Raw genomic sequence first — 20,241 nt, forward strand, 5'->3', positions numbered from 1 at the left:
AGGGAAAAATCTGCATTCCAACTCTGCCAAACTCACATATTAACTTTAAAATGACAACAATACAGGTTCCTGAAAGAAAAAAGTGGTCCAACAAGAGTAAAAAAGGATAAATCTAACAGGTATAACACAACTTAGAAGCGACAGCTCCTAGAACTCCTAAAACTGTGAACAGTAAATTTCATTAAAAAAATTATATATCCCTAATTGAGTATTTTATATGATATTTGATAATTATACTCAGAAAAGATCCATGTTCAACAAAAATGAATAGAAATACTTGGCATTAAAGCAGTCTTAGGAAAAGAAAACAAATGAAGGCACAGCCCCAAGCCTTGAAGGAATTTATGACCCGTTTTTAAATAATAGTTTAAATGAGTCAATTGAAAGAAAAGCAAATTAAATAAAACTGACACTGAATTAGAAATTATTATATTAGAAAACAATTATAAGAATTGTTAGTATATGCCAATATGTCTTTAAGAAACAACACAGTAGAATACACTCTAGAAAAATTTTGAAAAGAACTGTGTTCTACACATTTCTACTAATTTACTTCTGTAGCATTAAACACTGTCTTACCCTCCAGGGACTCTGTCTGGACGCCCACTACTGACACAGCTGGCTCCATAACCTGTACAGTCTCCACAGACGGTACACACCATGCACTGCTCCAGCTTCCACTTATGCATGCCTGGAGGGCACATCATGGACTTCTCATCTTTTTCATCTAGCTCTTCTTCCAGGTCTTCGTCCATTGCTGTTGCCATATTTTCAACTCCAAATCCTATTTGACAGATCAATTTATAATTTTTATGTAGATTACTCCCATGTCTAAAAAGCTGATAATTATATTTCCCAATTGAAAAACTACATAACACATAATAATCCAAATGAATACACAAAGGAATGCTAAAATACACAGCAACAAAAACAAAATTTAATTTAGGGATCACGAATAAATGCTCTCCCCATTTCCCTTCTGCAAAAAGAGTCAGGGAAGGCCGGAACATCTCTTAGCTGTTACTTTCTGTCAATGATATTTTCAATTTTTTCTGATTTTTGTCCCATCCTCACTGTTCAACAGACCAAAGAAAGTCTCCTAACCACGTTCTAAGCATAGTCTCTCCACTCTAGAACATCCTCCCGCTGCTAGCAACCAGCTTCTTGAAATATATATTTGATCCTATGACTTTACAATTTACAAACCTACAATGTCTTTCCAAGGTCTTGAAAAGAACAAAACTCCTGAGCAGGATACAGTCAATCACAATATGGCTCCCAATTTTCTCCAACTTCATTCCTTCCATGTAAACTACATTCTACCTGAACCGAAATTCCCTCTGCTTTCTAAACATCCTGTGTCCTTTCATGTGCTCAGGGCCTTTGCTCATTCCTACTCCATCTGTATCTCTTTACTTCACTTACCACGTGCCTCTCCCTACTTCATCTACCAGAGAAACTCCTTTGCAGCCTCCAAAAACTCAGCTCCAAAGTCATTTCCTATGAAAGGATTTACCACTTTTTTCAGGGAGTCAGTCACTATCTCCTCTAAGCCTGTTTATACCTCAATTACGACTTATTTAATTGTATTATAATTCATTCATCTATTTTTTTTTTTATTGAACACCTACTATGCCATAGGCATTCCTTTATGTCAAGGAGTGAGCAAACTTTTTTGTAAAGGGCCAGGTTGTAAATAACTTAGGCTCTGTGGGCCATATAAGTCTGTCACATTTTTTTAAAATCATCCTTTACAAATGTAAAATCCATCCTGAGCTTGGAGGGCCATACAGAAACTGGCCACTGAGCAGACACGGCATAAAGTTATGGCTTTCAGATCTTTGCTCTAGGCACTGAGGACTATGATAATGAGCTATTATTAAACTTATAATCTAAGGAGAGAGATAGACATCAATATATACAGAATTAATGTCATTAATAACCATACAGAAAAGTGAAAACATACAAATGTGACAGGACTATGAAGAAACATGTAGTACTATAACAGCAGATAATGAACGAGAAAGTCTGCAGGAATCAAGTAATTAGTTATGTTTGTCTTTCCTATTAGACTTAGATTCTCAAAGGCAAGGTTATACCTTGCTATATCTCTTATTCTTAGTCAACGTTATTCTTTCATCACTTAGACTTGTAACAGTCTCAGTATATGTCTGTCTAATCAAGAAACGAACTCATAGAATATACAGCCTTACTTTATTTTTGCCACTTGTAATCTATGGACAGGCTGGGAAATTAGACAACCAAGTATTGGATAACTATGTCTAGAGTTAGAATAAAGCAATCCTGAAGACGGCCTGAGTGACTCTATTTTAACAATAACTAAAATATATTGAGCACTTACTTGTACCTGGATATACACGTATTACTCATTTAGTCATCCCAACAGGACCATAAATATTACCCTCAAATTAATTTCTAAATTCAAAGCAATCCCAATCTCAAAGCCAAGTACAAAAACTAATTTTAACTGATATGGGAAATAAAGGCCCCAACTTGACTACACAAAGCAAAAATTTATAAAGAAAAAGAATGAAAAACTTGTCAGCAAAATTTAAAAATTATTTACAACAAATGAAACCATCAGTAAATGTAAAAGATAAGCCACAAGTTAGTCAAAGATATTTGCAACACATACAACATAATACATAAAAAATTCCTACAAATCAGTAAGAAAAAGGCAAGCAAAATAAGAAGTTTGAAGAGATAGTCTAACTCACTATTAATAATCAAGGGAATGCAAATTAAAAGAAAAATGAGAGACCTGGCAATTCTACTCCTAGTTATATACCCAGAAGAAATGCATATATGTTTTCACTGACATTTACTAGCAATGTTCACGGCAATACTATTCATAATAACCAAAACTAGAAACTATCCGAACGTCCATAATACTAGAAAAGATTTTAAAACTGTGGTATATTCATACAACTTAATACTATACAACAATGAGAATGAATAATCTATAACTACTTGTAACAATATAGATGAATCTCATAAACATAAAGTTGAGTGGAAAGAAACTAGGCACCAAAGAGTTCATTCACATGATTCCACTTAGATAAAGTACAAAAGCATGCAAAACTAACTTCTGGTGTTAACTGGAGAGGTAGACTGTAATTGGAAAGGGGGCTTCCTGGAGTGCTGGTAATATACTATTTCTTGATCTGGGTGCTGATTACATGAATGTGTTCAGTTCGTGAAAATTCATCAAGATGCACACTTATGCTACGTGTATTTTTCTGCATGTATGTTATACTTGAATATAACAAATAAAAAATTACAATGGAATACAATGTTATAGCTATTAAACTGACAAAAATCAGAGTCTGTCAATACTAACTACTGGAGTGATGTGAAAAATTAAACTCTACTGGTAGGAGTATAAATTGGTACAACCTCTTCCAAGAAAAATCTAACAAAGCTGAAATCTACAACACAATTACACTAGAGAAATTCTCACACACGTGTGCCAGAAAACATGGAGGAGGTCTTAAAATTATTTATAATAATGAAAAATTGGAAATAAACTCTATCAGCAGGAGAATAAAGTGTGGTATGTTGGTGGTGTGGTTTACTACACAGCAGTTAACATGAATCATCTAGATTTATATGTATCAACTTAAATATATTTCAAACAAAATGGTGAGACAAAAAAATTTACAGAAAAATATGAATAGGTTAGCCTTATAAAAAATCTTATTTTTATGTGGAAAATACCTGAGTATAAATATTTTCTACATATAAAATATCTAAGAACAAGTAAAAATATAGGAACTGACTGAGAGGATATTAATAAAGTCATGATAGTGGTTAGTTCTGGAGAGATGGAGTATAATACCAAACCTTGGAAAGGGAATACAGGACACTTGAATCTTATAGTTTCTCTTTTTTTTACTGACAAATGATAAGACATGGTGGTAGATACACAATTTTTAATATTTAAATATTATTTTCTGTACTATTCCTGTTTTTTTTAAAAACAACTTTTAAACAATCCCTTTATGTTCTTTATGACTGTGCAATCTGTATTCATTACATGTCTTACACTACTACCCTGCTTTCTAATTCATCACTTATAAACAGAGTGGGTGTGATTTCTATTAAGTAGAAAACCTTTTAATAATTTTATTTTAGTTATTACAAAATTTACATTAAGAATCCATAACATAGGTGTAAATGTATGCCAAATTTGCATAAAAGAGTTTCGGAACAATAAACAATTTTGTTCAGTTCAGAACTTTTATAAAATATGATTTGAATATATATTTATATTATATATAGAAAAGCAAACTGCTTCTCTCCTCTTTGCCTAGCAGGTATTATCCAAAGCTACAATTCATTAGTTTAGCAGATAGAAAAAATATTTCCATTTTGGAGTAATCCATTTTTTTTCTTTCTTTTGTTTTCCCTTTTTTAAAAAAAATCAATATGCTCTGACAAACTTGCTTTTTTAAAAACTAAAGCATTTTAAATACGCACACATATAAATATGGCAAGGGAAACAAAAAACGAAACAAAACAGTGAGCTCTTGATATCCAGATAAGTCTGCCACCAAAAAGGCCCCAAAACTGCTAAATTTGTTTTTGTAAATTTATACCAATATTAATCCTCTGACTCATTTGTACTTTAAACACAGTTCAATGCTTAGTTCTAATAATACGTATCTATTTCCTATTCTCCAGCCCACACAAAATTAAAAACAGAAAACCAGAAATTGGAGTGAAGGGTACAGGATAGTACTGACAGCAGCTAGAAATAAAAATTGAGAACAGCATGATGTAGACACAAACTATTTCCAAAAGAAGACCACAACGAGCATGGCAAAGGATAAACCTTTTTATTCCCTTCAACAGACTGAGTGTTGGGGCAAAGGATACAGTGCATCTGCAATGGAGTTCTTGATAAAGGTCAAGCATTCTTAAGGATCATTCTTAGTTGTCAAGAAATGATTAAATTACAGGTAGTGTGTGCTGTTAGACAGGAAGATAATATTAAACAGACAGACTGTTGCCAAAAATGGTTAAAACTAAAAACACATGTATAAAAGCAGCTAATAACAAAGAGTTTAAGGAATGCACTTTTCTGAAATAATTTAGTCACCAAAAATGCTAAGTCAAAAAGGTACTATTATATTTTATATAAAACTAAGAAGAATACAAAAGTAAGCAAGATCATTTGCTCAGAAATTAAAAGTCTAAAGTATACTGGATTATTCCAGAGATATACTGTCCAATAAACAAGAAATGCAGTGGTTTTCCGAATTTATAAGTATGAAATCAAAGAGTCATTTGTTTTGAAAAGAGTACGATTCTTCACCATGTTGTTCTGCAAAACTAATAAAAAGACAACACAAACTTTAACATCCACACATTCAACACCTACCTTTCCCGCCTTGGTTCATGGCACCAGTATCTCGTCCACACTGTCCTTTATTATTTACACCAAATGTCCAAACTTCTCCATTCTTCATTAAAACACAAGTATGAGCTTTGCCCATAGCTACCTGAGTTACAAAATGGCCCTTCAAATCTGTTACCAAACCTATAGGAAAGATACAAATTTGGTAAGAAACAACAACAAAAAAGGCTTTCTGAGCCTAGTAAATCACCAGTAATGTAAAAGGACCATTCCAATGCAGAACTTTTCATTTCTGGGATAAAATAACCCACCAAAATTGGAAATAAGTGGTCAAAAGACTGAAAGGGTATATCAATTCTGTAATTTTGTAATGAACCTTCAAAAGCTTAAAATATTATCACCCAGATGTGGGACAAATCTTTCCTGTGGCATTAGCTCAAGCTCGCTTCTCCTGAATGCTTGCTCTAGACGGCAACACCTGTCAGCAATTCTCAGAAGGGTCACTAGTTAGTTCTCAAATTTTCCTGGTCACAAAGAAGCCTAAAATCACGTCCTACCTCAGTAAAACACTCACTAGAGTATACTGAAATAACATTGTTTTTGTAGAAACCTGCGATTTTTCAAAGCTGTATCTTTCAATCCTTTTTAACCTACAATGCTTTCTTCCACAATCTAATACAAAGCTAGTTCCTAAACTTCACTTATTCACATATTACTTTCATACACTTGCTATATCCAAGTGCCATCCATATTATCTTTTAATATTTTTTGCATCAATTTTAAATTGACTGAAGCATTTTTACCCTTTTCAAGTAGTAATAACAGTAAAAAAAGATTTTTTCCAACATACACTAAAATAAACACACTTTTTCAAAAATTAAAGTACTTCTTTTATTTAAATTACAAACAATATAATTCTTGTATACACTTTGGGAAAACTATTCTACATTATAAGCTCAGATATCACCTCCTTAAGGTGACCTTCTCTACCACTCTATACTAGCTTAGGTCTTTTTGTTAAGTACTTCTCGAAAACTCCCATTTTCAGTATTTAGCATACTTGAAAGAGATATACATATATAGCAACAGTATTTATTATAATTAACAGCACTAGCTGACATGTCTTGAGCCCTTACATGTGCCAGGTTCTGTGCTAAGCATTTCATAAGCATTATCTCCTGTAATCTTATAACAACCATACGAAGCAGGTACTGTCATTAGCTCCCTTTTGCAAGTGGGAAAAAAAAAATGGAAGCAAGCTCTGAAAAGTTAAGTAATTTAAGCTAGTTAGCCAACTAAAAAGTGGCGGTGCCAGGATCTGAGTCTATATCCATAACCATAAAGCCACACGTCTCTAATATTTAAGTTCTATAATGCCCAGTTGTTTCTCACATCCTCAAAAAGAAAGGGATCACATCTGTCTGGTCCACCAATTCCTGACATATTATCTGTGCTCAAGAAATACATGTTGAATAAATGCACAAATTTCCATCAGCCTTAGTCAAGAGGACTTTAGCAAGCAATAGTTATATTGAATATTATTTTTAAACTATACACGAGCCCACCCCAAAATTTTGATTCACTCTGACCGTTGAGGCCACTTAGAACCTAAATATTACCACATTAAGCCAACTCTCATATCACCTGAGTACAGTTCAACTTAATAATTAATTGCTATTTATGTTTGATGTATGTCATTTCCCCAGCATGAGATAATCACTTAAATTTCCAATCAGAAACTTCCTAATTCTGGTTTCCTTTTGACAAAGAAATTCACAGGCTTTACACATTTACCTCACATAACGTCCTTCCAAGTTGGTTACCACAATTATTATACTCACTTCGAAGTGCTAGAAAGAAAATCTAGCAACCAAATATGACAAGTTTTTGAGATTAGTGTTTATAAATATAAAACTCTTTATTTGGCTGGTTCCATCCTTCATATCTACTACTTTTGGTTTATCAGTCACTCAGCCACTTAAGTAACTCCTAAGACTCTCCCATGCACCAGATGCTGTGCTGGGCACTGAGGATCTAACAGTAAATAAGAGAGAGAGAATCCCTCCCTAACAGGAAGAGATGATTAATCCACCAATCATAAATCAACTACGTTATAAAAAGCATTTCCCAGGGTACTACCAGGAACATGTCACGTGAGCATCTAACTGAGTCTATGGAAAGCTTTCCAGAGAAAGTAACAGCTAGGGTGGAGCTGCACGAGCCATATCCCATGATTAGCTTTCCCCAAAACCAGCAACAGTGTTCCCAGCAGTAAGACAGGAAGGAATCACAAAATGTTGTACTTGGAAAGAGATGTGAAAAATGTAGAAAAAGCACGCTACAAATGTTAATTTTCTAGACATATCTTGCAATTCATAATGTCTAGTCCTGGACTTTCTTTGTATAAAAGCAAAACGGCATTTAAGTTTAACTTACTTGAACTATCAGAGTAAATGGCATCTTTTCCAAACATGTACAGCTCTCCATCTTTAGAAATAACAGAACTACTTCCATTATTGCAGGCCGTATACACCACAATCTTTCCTTCCATCTTAATTATCTTTTTAGGTTTATAAGGTTTTGATTGCCGTCTGCTCTTAGCTTAAAAAATAAATAAAATTAATTTAAAGCATCCATGTACAAATAAAAATAATGACATAGAAAGCCAAGGAAAAAAACATTATTTGCATTTATGATACACTTTATTTACGTATTTTCACAAAGGCCTGGGCTTCCCAACATGTCAATTAAAATGAATCAACCTACAAGCCTCATCTGGTTAATTAATATTTAGGCTATCACTGTCAGATCCTCTTCTTTGTAGCACACTGGAATTCCCAACGGGAAACACCAATTTCCTACCAAACTTCTGGAAAGCACAATCTCTAGCTTAGCTACTTACATAATCAACACCATTCCATTATCGTGTATATAAAAAAGTTCCCTTTTTCCTCAAACTCTGCTCACATGTATTCTTATGCTAGAGCCTAGAAAGTAAAATCAACACCTAGTCAATGAGAGATTGTAAGGAAGGGAGATATACAAATGGAGGGAGAACGAAGAAATTTAAATGTGAGTGATTCAAGCAGCCTCTGCTCTCAAAAACTAAAACCCTGAAATGAGCAAAAGATGGGAAACAGCAATCTTCTGTTCCTCCAGTCGACTCCAGTTGGCAGATGCCTTTTGGAACAAAAACATATTGCTGTGCTGGGTACAATTCTGGAACTTAAAACACCATTATATTTTTTCATATAACATGATCCATTTACAAACATACGGCAACTACATTATCTGGTGCTCAAGCAAAGAAGAACAATGTCTTCTGAATGCTAGAAGGAAAAACTGATTGTGGTGATGTTTCTGAGATATGGTAAGACACTTCAGGCTATTTTAAGGGATGTTTTTCAGGGTAACTTCTATTTACTCACAGTTTTTACATTAGATGTTGACTTCAAACCTAATCCTCATAAAATGCTACCATGCTCTGCTACAATGCATAAAGTATATGAAAAGTTACAAAAAGAAATAAAATGACACGTTGAGGAAGACTGAACTGAAGTATAGGGAAGATAAGAGATAAAACTGTTTTTTCATTGCTTAGGAATGACTGCATCAGAAAGAAATAACACCAAGAACAGTGATCCATAACTAACATTATTACATGAGGTTATATAAAGTTTACTTCATTCTGTAATATTTATTCCTTCCAAAATTCTGGGTTACCTAAAACAATACATTGAAGTCAGTCAGTTTTTAAAAGTAACATCAACTGACAAAGTAGATGAATAGCCATGTATCCATAAACCATATAAAAATTCACGAACATGAACTCTAGGGTGAAATCAGCAATCATAATTCTTTAAGGAAAAGTATAGCACCACCATTAACCAAATATGCCCCCAAGTAAAATCCTCTATTAACTTGGTGAGGTTAGTGCTATTGAAATTGATATACCTTATCTTAATAAATTCCACAGTATTTTTACTGAATGTCCATTTGACCAGTCAACTTACTTGACTCTCCATCTTCTCCTTTACTAGCAGATCCTGTAAAGAAGATGCTTCCATCTTCTGCAACTAAAAGTGCATGAGAGCCATCGTGTCCAACTGAGAAGTGTACAATCTTTGGAGATTTTGTAATTGGTAACTCAACCCATTTTCCTGCTGAAGGACCACCTTGTTTGATTCCAAGACTCTGGTATTTGCCAGTGTAATATATCTTATATATCAAAAAAAAGAAAAAAACAGAATTATAATGCCTTTTGGAGTAGCGCACCAGGTTTCATACGAGAGAAAAAAAACTTCCATACTTCACCAAAAAACAAAAATAACAAGAATCCAAACCCTGTTTTAACACTATTTGACTTCTGTGAGCTCCACAGGAGAGAAATAGGCATATTTTTCCAAAAAGACACAGTTCATAATAATTTTTTCATATCTACTCAGGATATTTATAATCTTTCATTCTAAGTATCCTGAATAGATATGAATAAATATACCCCAAACTCACAACAGGAGGGAATTCATAAAATTCTCAATTCGTTTTTCACAGCATAAAAAGCCCTAGATACACATATACTCTATTAGACTACTAATTTTAACTTTCAGAATTCTTTTACTTACTTATCTTACTTTATTGCCACACCCACTAGAGAAGAAAGAAGCTTCCCTCTCTATAGATTGACCTCTACAATCTATAACTTAATTATTTATGCTCCTACTTCCCCCAAGTTGTAGTCTGTGTATTTCTGCACATTTTGAGAAATTTGCAATGGATAGCCTATTCATCAAAATAAACACAAAATGTGAATTCACCTCAGCTCAAAAAATTATATAAAGAACTCCATAATTAAAATTAAATATTTGTAAAAATGTAACGTTTGATAAAGTTTATAAAGTCTCATAATCTTAAACGTCACAATTTTCTTTCATATTATTTCAACATGAATAAAATTTTACCATATAAAACAACATAAAATAATTTTAAATCAAAATTTAAATGTTTTTAAACAAAATTAAAATTTGATGCTTAAACATGTGAACTACATAAATGAATCAACTGACTGTCTCCTAAAGCAGAGAATATTAATTTTTAAGCCTAAAAGAGTAATCTACCTTTCCATTTGCTGTTTTCATTAATGCAAACTCTCGTCCGGCACCAAGAACTGCTGACTCTTCATCAAATCCTGTACCTGATAATACAACAAGATTAATAAATACCATTATTTTTTAACATGAATAATTTCAAGTACAACTTGTACTATTCTGGGTGATTAAAAAATCAGTTCAATTAATAAATCTCAAAGGATGACGAAACATGTCATGTGCCTGAATTTAAAAAAAACATTAACAATAGGTACACTACTCCAAGGAAAAACAAAGTTACCATAAGCTTCTCTATTTGCTCCACAGTAGTGCCAAACTAATTTTTTTAATATAGAAAAATATTTTTAAATCAATGTCAGCAATATTCCTTGAATTAATGAATGCCAAACTTTTGTTGAGCATCTACTAGGTATCAGGCATTAAAGAATGCATGAACTTAGCCTATTTGATCCTCACAACTATATTGTCCAGTTTACAAATGAGCAAACATAAAGCATGCTTAGGTTAGTCCAGACACAGAGTCATTCGGGCTTGAACAATGTGATGCAGATATTTGAATTAAGATATTTCAGATTCCCTGTTTCGTACTTTTTCTACAGAAGAACATTTCATGTACCTACTCCATGAATTTGAATACATATGCAAACATATACACACACAGACCCTTATGCACATTTTCAAATTATAACACTATAAGTAAATAATTATATATTACACATCTTATGATTTTGTCCAATTATACAAACTACTAATCAGTTTATGAGCTTTTTAAATTTAAAAACTATAATTTCAATTCAATATTTTTCTACGGAAGAATTAGAAAAATACTACATAATTAAATAAAATATGCAAAGTAAATGACTAATGTCAAATTTATGAAGTTTAACGAGATATCAGTCAAAAAGGTGGTCTTACAAAGAATCCCATAGTTAAAAAAAATGGCACAATTAAATCCGTAGCATGGCTGACCAATTTTGAGACCCTCATGGGAACTAGTGATCCTAAATTACTACTATGACACTGCAAGAGTAAGAATACTAAGCCTGAGAAATACTCTGTGGTTGTCTGTATTTCTATATCCAAATGAAAGATTATTAATCAGTTTGTCAGGCCAATTATCATTTTCATAACCTATGGGATCATTTTATGGTTATCCTGAAAATACGCTCAAATAAAAATTAAAGGTTTCAATGAGAGAACTATGCATATTATTGCAGTAACATTTGCAACAGAAGTTTTCAAAATTTTAAATAATTAAAGATGAAGCATATAAACTAATGACATACACAAGTATTGTCTGTCTATAATTCTTATCAAATGTAAATTTATTTTCTTTTGCTCTCTATTCAAAGTAAAAATGGAAATTATCAGTCACTTCCTTAAAATGGTATTCACATACCAGATTCTGTTTTAAAGACCATATTTATTTACTTATGCATATTAATTCTAAAGTTGCTTTACAGTAACAAAGAGCAAAATAGTGGTTAAAATATAAGCTACACTACTGAAAACATAATGTTAATTTTCAAAAAAATACAGAATTTGAAAATTAAAATATGGCAGAAAGGCTTATTTGACCATCTTACTTATAATATGCAAGTCCTTTTCCAGATCAAATAGTGAGATACCACAGGCATGTAAGCATTTTCTGGCCAATTTAAGCTGTAATTCTTGTTGTAGCACAGGTTCAGTGCTTGTGGCAAATATTCTGACAACAAAGCCATCCTAAAAGAAATAAAATATCCACATTATTATATTGCATAAATTGGTCATTTAAGGCTCTATATTCCATCTAATAAAAATCAGATAATTTATGAGAGAGAGAGATTCCATTTACACCAGGTAATCATGATTCAGAGTACTTACATCTCTTGAAGCAGCTATCTGATTAATATATTCTCCATCAGTGAATAAAATATTTTGACCTTCAGTGTGGCAATCTGTGCAAAAGAAGAAAAAGGTAATTATATTACAATATAAATAACTCACAAAATGACTTTATTCCTCTGTTGAAGTCAGAATGAGAGTTCTCCACGCAATAAGGATAAACTTAAACTCAAAGAGAGATAGTGCTTTTTAATAAAGAATTAGAAATTAGCAGAAACTAAATAATTCAGCTAATAATACTTATTATATTTTGTGCTTACACTTATAAATCTTCCATAATCAAGGACCTGAGAGCTCACCTAATATCAAAATGAATTAATATTAGATGTAGTCTGATAATAAACATGCACCACGATGAACAAAACTATAATATTAGTTATAATCATTTCAATACCAACACATGCAATGTAGGCAACACTCTACCCTCAGACATACATCACAGTCATTAGTGTCACAGAAAAATACAGATAGACCTAAAGCTTCTGTATTTGAGGTCTATGGTGTCCAACTACAGATATCCCTTGCTTTATAAACTAGAACTGGTCGTTCAGTTTCCACTTAGAAGTTTAATGCTTATCCCAGTATTTTTAGCATTTAGGATGCCATACACTTTTTAAGTGTTCATCCTTTATAGAACAGACAAAGCTATGCTTATGTGTTTCTTTTTGTCTGAAAGGGCTCATATTTTGGCTGGAATACCATATTTTGTCAATACTGTATATATCTCTGTGGAACAGTACACTATATATTTTGAGCAAAATAATGCACAAACCTGACTGTAACAAGGGATACCAGTATTAGAGAAGGACCACTGGACATGTGTTAGTGATTGCTACTAAATAACATGAAACTACAAGCAAAATCAACATCTAAGTATAAACTTGATCCTTTTGAAAAAACAAATGTTCAGCAAGCAAGTATAAAAGCACACACACTTCCCAAAATAACTGCAGAGAACTAGGATGAATCTCTCCATTAATTAGAATACCAAAAAAACATATTTCATTTCTATTTGTACCTGAATCAACAAAACATAAAATTCTGTTTTTGGAATGCAGTAATGAGCCCACCCAAATAAGCTGGATTACTCTATATCTTTGCCCAGGAGCTTCATACTAGCATACTTCCTTATTATAAATATGCAAAACACAGGCAGACCCTTACCAAATAGAGAATTCAGTGATCACAAACTGGAAATAGAAACTGGGAGACAAGGCCCACTGGTAGCCCAAGAGACTTGGTAATCAAAGAGAGGAGAAATCGAAAGAAAGAGTTCCTAGTCCACTGTACAGAATACAAAGAGGCGCAAGAAAGATGCTTCTCAAGCTCTAAGCAGTAAGATTTTAAACTAAAAAGCAAAGAAGAAAAACTCATTATAATTTCAGATAAACGCAGGGGTGAGGAGTGAAGCGGCGCAAGAAGAGTGGCAAAAACCCTCATGATCTGAGGCAACATGTCACCAGACATGAAGAGTAAATAACATAAAGATACAATATAAAAGGTATGCCAACATATACAAGCCAAAATGACAATTAACAGAAGGAAAAAAAGTATGTTTTACGTTCGTCAATGCTAGGTTGAAAATAACTTATTTCTAAACTAGACTGTAAGACAGGTTGGAACACGAAGCTCAAGGAATTACCAGATTTATGTCACTTTTAAACATGGTATTCATTACCATCTATAAACCTCAAAATTCACTCCTGCTCCTTCTTGATGGGAAAGCTACAGAGCAGACTTGCCCCTAATTAAAAAAAAAAGTACTATTGAAGAAATTGCAGTCCAGGTCAAAGAAACGGAAAAATGACAACGGTTTCTTCAAGCTTGAGGGCACATCTTCCTGCTGTGTGATTTCAAAAAGATTTTCTCTTTATCCATCATGTAGTGTTAGAAGGCAGCATCTTCAGGAAAACATCAAGCAACATCTGGCAGTTCAGAAGACACACAACATGGGACTATCTTCCCAAAGTTTGGTTCATTCTTCACCATGAATATGGCACTTATTTATGAAACACAGAAAGACTCACTTGTATTGTTAAAAGCTGCATTTCATATGTTAAATGACATAGAAGGATTTAAACTGAATGAGGACATTAACAAGTCAGTTTTTATCACGGTAGAATAAATAAAACAGCTGTAGGTAAACCATTTTCAAATGGTCTTCTCAGTCACAATCTCTATTAAATGATCAGGGTTTCTCAGAAGTAAATCTTTTATATTAGTATCCATCTGTTGGTGGCAGGGAGTTAAGAACTCTTCTTCCAGGACATTATCCTAAAATGACTTACACAAAGACAGAGTGATAGGGATGCTCATTATAGTGTAATCTATATGGCAAAAAATTGGAGGGAACTTCCATTCCAATATATTAATCAGTGGCATACATTTTAAAACATTAAAATGATGTTGTAGAAGACTATTTAACAGCCTGGAAATATATTCAGAATATTAAGTGAAAAAGAAAGGTTAAAAAAGCAATATGTAGCATATGATCACTTTTTTACAAATATGTACACACATACATAGGAAAAAGACAGGAAGGATATTCACCAATAAGTTAATAGTGTTTATATATGGTAAGTGGGGTTACAGTTAATTTTGATTTTTTTGCTTACATGATACTTAGACAATAAATATGATTACTTTTAATATATGTATATATATGAGGGGGCATGTTATCATTTAAAAATATTTATTATCATTATTACTATTATTATTATTATTATTAGGACCAGAGACATGGCCCAGGACTTATGATGATTAAAAAAAAAAAACAACCCTGTAGACATATCAGAAAACAAACAGTTATCTACAAAATGGCTTTAATAAGTCATTAGTTTTCCAAAGTAGCTTTACTTGTGAAATATACAAAAAGTGGCATTTACCTTAACATGGTGTCATGTACACTAATTTGGATATATGTATCCATAACAATGTTCAAATAAATGTTTGACGAAGTTATAAGAATATTTTAAAGATTAACAAGCAGCCTGGGAGTAATTATCCTCCTCAATGTGTTCTTCAGAAGTAGCTCTCAATCATCTTCAGATGGCCAAGTGCCCAGAAGTAATAAGGCTGCTTACCATGAAATTATTGATAGATACATTACACATTCAAGATTTTAATATAAACAAACTCCTTTAGAATGTATTAAAGGTATATGCAAATTCAAAGCCCTTACAATAGAGAATATATTATGCATTTGCCCAGTGTTTCACAAAATTTAAGACCCACTGCCTCAGAATTTAGACAGCAGAGTGATTTGAGTCATAAACACTACGTACAACCTCAAAATTATAAAGCAAAATGAATTACGTTCAACATGCCTTATCTGAGTATTATTAAAAAGTATAAAATGATGGAATTAAAAAAAAATTCCTGAACAATCCTAAAATCTGTCTCTAAAAATCCTTTAAAATAAAGATGTGAACCCAAAGTGCACTGTCGTTAAAGTAAAAGTAAACAGAAGGTTCTTTATATCAGGCTATATGAGAGCTGGAGTTTTGGTTTTATTAAGAGCAGTGTAAAATAACACCCCAATAATTCAGCGCTGAAACAGTCTTGGTGGGACAAGGGGATCAGACTGCAGATGGACAAGAATTTGAAAACAAATGTTACGCAATAAAAAATAAATAAATAAAGCAAATAGGAAATCAAAAAAAAAATTAAAACACTTTATACTGTATTTCTGTGTCTGTTTTCCTCACATGCGTTAACTTTATATAGCCTATAAAATGTTTCGCATGTCAAGATTTTTTTTAACCTACTTGTAAGCAAGCACTATTCCTTGCTAATCAATTCTTTATATGTCTAAATGGCCTAACATGCACATCTCTTAAATCACCTGTAAAGCAAACAAATGACTAGTTGAGTAACATACCTGGTAACATTACAGTACCATCTTGTTCCAGTGTTTCAGGGCTTATTCTTATGGCTGTCATGCTGTGGTTATTCACATCTCTATACAATAAATAACCCTGATAACAACAAAAAGTTTTGCTGTTATATGTTAAAATATTTTTTCATTACCAACTTAGCAGAAAAAGTAGTCACACAGGTGTGCATTACAGTTTTCTGAGATACAGTAATACATCAATATTGATGTCTAAAATAGATTACAGATTAAAAATATAAGAACACAGATATACTTCAATAAGAGGAATTGTACAATACTGCATACCAATTTAATCTACCATATTCCCAGGTACATATATTAGATATACTACACAGGATAGCACACCTTGTTCAAAATTTTTATATCACTTGACAAGTAAATAATAGAAATGACCACTGTTACTTTAACAAATATTTAAAAAAAAAAAATGAAATATTTAGGTTAATATTTTAAAACGAATAGAGTAGTGGTTTTAGGTGACATAATATGCCATTGAACATATTTCTGTAATAATGTATTTTCCATGGCATTATTTCTTAGACAAAATACAATAGGGGCAAATAAAAGTTTGATGAGACATTTTAAACCAGGTTAAGTTTTAAGAGACAATTATTGAGTAATTAATTTGACATTTAAAATTTAATTTCAAAATCTCCCTAATAGTTGATATAACAGGATTATTTTTCATATAAAAACAATAATAATTTCTTTAGTTTTCAAAAATCTTTTATCATTTGATGCTGACAACAAACTCTGAGCTGGGAAATACAGGTCTACAGGGACATATTTATTCTACAGCCTTCCACAAGGGAACTTGGGCTTCACCTCTCAGGAAGGGAAGATATAGAAACAAACACTTCTAGCCCTTTGGCCATCGTTCATTTGCTTCTCTCCATGGGAGGAGAGTGATGCATCTGGCTGTTGACACCCAAGTGGCCACATTAGTCAGGTGATGAGACCACAGCATTAAGAAAGTAACAGAGGGGATCAGCCCTGTAGCCGAGTGGTTAAAGTTCCATGTGCTCTGCTTTGGCGGCCCAGTTTCGTGGGTTCAGACCCAGGCACAGACCTACTCACTCATCAGCCAGCCATGCTGTGGAGGCATCCCGCATACAAAATAAAGGAAGACTGGCACAGACATTAGCTCAGAGCTAATCTTCCTCAAGCAAAAGAAAAAAGGAAGATTGGTAATGGATGTTAGCTCATGGTGAATCTTCCTCACCAAAAAAGAAAAGAAAAGAAAAGAAAGTAACCTGGGCCCAGCTCTTTTCTCTCTGTGGTCATACTTTGTATGATCCTCCATGCAGGTGCAGGTAGCCAGCTACTGGGTAGGCCACACAGTTTCCTGGAAGGTACTGATCTAGACTTAGAATGGAGGAGTTTGTGGCAAGAAGCTCTAATTTGGACTCAGGGCACAGATACATCCCCAATTCAGATTTGCCAGTGACAAAGGCAGTCTTTCTTATTTAAAGGCCCACTTCAACAAAAACTCCCACAGAAGACAGTTTTATTCACATTTTACAGCTAAATAACAGAGGATCGAATAAGTTAACTGAGTAGTCCAAAGTCACACAGCTAGTAAGAAGCAGGGCTAGAACCAAAAGTAAACCTCCTATGAATTCTAAGCTAATGTTCTTCACACTACACTATGCCATTGTTACAGCCATGTTATTAAAAATATACCATATCTGTTTAAATAGAAGTGGTATTATTTATTGGTTAAATAAGTATGAACCACGTTTTAAAAGATGACAAAGAAAAGTTTGGTTTGTTGTGAATATTCTCCTACCTGAGCATACCCTAACCAAGACTTTTTCTCCTTTCTGTTTCTGATGCGAGATGTAGAATTGTATATATGGCCCTGCAAAATAAAAAGTTAGCCTATGAATAGTTTCAATTAGTAACCAATGGAAAATAACAAATGGATAAATGACATGTAATACATATGTTTCCATTACGATTTTTAAAGAAATACTACCATGACAAAATTAGACGGTACTCTAAAAATGAAGTTGAAAACAAACAGAACACAATTCAGTATGGATATAACTTGTGCTATGATTAAGAACTGTAAGGAATCATATTACCCTAACTGTTCCACTGTATCCAGAGCCTATTTTGTATAATCCATCCTTGCACAAAAGATAAAGAAAAAATCCATCATTCTGAAGTAGACATTGATCATCTTCATCAACAGATATTTCTTTCAGTGGCCACTTGTGCATTAAAGCTGCCTTCTTAATACCATTGCTGAACCAGTCCTGAATTTGAATTTTTCCCACCAACACTGCCTGTACACTTCTCTGTAGTGAATTTAGTATCATTGGCACCTATTCAAAAGAGAAGAAAAAAAAAGATATTTTTAAATGTCCCAAACACAGAACAGACAAAATAAAAATAATTTAGTAATATATCATCATTTATAAGAAAATAATTTGTTTGGAATGATCATGCTTGGCATGTAAGCAGAAAGTATGAACAAGAAATTCACCAATAAGAAGCAAATCCCAAGCACGCCAAGATAAAAATGTCAAAGCCAAAGAATATTAACTTGTATTTTTGATCAAAAACACTGACGTATGCATGTTTCTCCAAAACACCAAGTAACCAGTAGTGCCTATTATTTTAAGTTTTGTGGATGAAAACATTCTAGAGTAGTAAAAAGTATAAACACTGGACAGAAATAAAATTATTTGTTGTATTAGAAAATACACAAGCCAAAATGATCTCTTTTGTATGATATGTATAATCACTAACGTGCTAACTCATGATAATGAAGCACAAAAGCATGAGAGAAACAGTGCTGCTTCCATAGATAAAATAACATTCCCAGTCTTTCTCTTCTACTTTGCTTCTCCATTATGCCTAATATCCACTGACATCAAAAATTTTTCATCATATGAAAACTTGATTGTGTTAATTGTGTATTCATTCAGCATCCATTTAACCAATACTTATCAAAGACTTGTTAAATCCCGGGCATTGTAAATGAGCCCTCCAGAATCACCAGCATGAGACCAACACTGCCACTAGAGGAAACTTTCTGCTCCTCATCAAATGCCTCTCACCACCCAAGGAGGACTGCCACACATCCAACTGCAGGACCAGAGCCCAGGGCACTGTACTCAACTATAGGTCTACACCTGCACTGTCCAATATGGCAGCCACTAGCCACATGTGACTACTGAGTTCTTGAAATGTGGTTAGTGTGACTAGAGGTGTGCTTTAAATGTACAATACAAACTGGATTTTGAAGACTTCATATAAACATAAGAACATGGAATCAATAAATTTATACTGATTATATGTCGAAATTATTTTTTGGATATACTCACTTGAGTAAAATACATTATTAAAATTACCCTCACCTGTTTCTTTTTACCTTTTAATATGGCTAATAAAAAAATTTTAACTATATATGTAGATTACATTATATTTCTATTGGACAGTACTGTTCTAGAGGATAGAGCTTTCAAAGGGATAACTGACCCACTGTTCACAGAGATTCTTTTCCCCTTCCAGTTCTAAGGCCTGTGACTCAGCCAAAATACATAACTTTTATTTTTAGAAAACTTTTATATATAATTGAATACTACAAATTATCTCCCTAGAAACAGCTACACCAAACTTACAGCTGTTTTATCTACAATTAATATCCACATTTCCATACAATATGCCAAAGCTTCCATTGTTAACTTTTTTTTTTTCTTTCAGATACTTTCTATCGGTGTCTATTACCAAAGAGGATGCCTCTCCTCCCTTCTCAAATTCTCAAAATGGAGATACACAATAATTTCTGGTTAAATCCATATTCAGAGGTCATTTTACTTTGACTGTGTAGTCATGGTTTCAGAACTAAGCCAAATTGTATAACATCCTCCATCTGCCTCTGTGTATAATTTCCCTTTTTTTGTTGAGTCAACAATTGCCCCATTTTTGTGTTTGCTAAGTCTTCCCTACACTCCTCTCAATAA

The 20,241-nt window shown here is 33.1% G+C and overlaps 1 protein-coding gene across 29 annotated transcripts in view; it reads right to left on the bottom strand.

Annotated features, from left to right (window-relative positions):
- MYCBP2 (MYC binding protein 2) overlaps positions 1 to 20,241 on the bottom strand; it is a 256,174-nt gene that overhangs the window by 185,548 nt on the left and 50,385 nt on the right. For all 29 annotated transcript variants that reach the window (XM_070578977.1, XM_070578975.1, XM_070578971.1 and 26 more), the window contains exons 6-15: positions 18,355 to 18,597; positions 18,057 to 18,128; positions 16,253 to 16,349; positions 12,352 to 12,425; positions 12,072 to 12,210; positions 10,495 to 10,571; positions 9,394 to 9,598; positions 7,817 to 7,981; positions 5,405 to 5,563; positions 580 to 784 (exon numbers count right to left, since the gene is read on the bottom strand). In XM_070578977.1, the coding sequence (XP_070435078.1) occupies positions 580 to 784; positions 5,405 to 5,563; positions 7,817 to 7,981; positions 9,394 to 9,598; positions 10,495 to 10,571; positions 12,072 to 12,210; positions 12,352 to 12,425; positions 16,253 to 16,349; positions 18,057 to 18,128; positions 18,355 to 18,597 (1,436 nt within the window). The remainder of the gene's footprint in view (positions 1 to 579; positions 785 to 5,404; positions 5,564 to 7,816; positions 7,982 to 9,393; positions 9,599 to 10,494; positions 10,572 to 12,071; positions 12,211 to 12,351; positions 12,426 to 16,252; positions 16,350 to 18,056; positions 18,129 to 18,354; positions 18,598 to 20,241) is intronic.

Source organism: Equus przewalskii, chromosome 16 (genome assembly GCF_037783145.1).
Source record: "Equus przewalskii isolate Varuska chromosome 16, EquPr2, whole genome shotgun sequence".
In the NCBI taxonomy this organism is placed as follows: domain Eukaryota; kingdom Metazoa; phylum Chordata; class Mammalia; order Perissodactyla; family Equidae; genus Equus; species Equus przewalskii.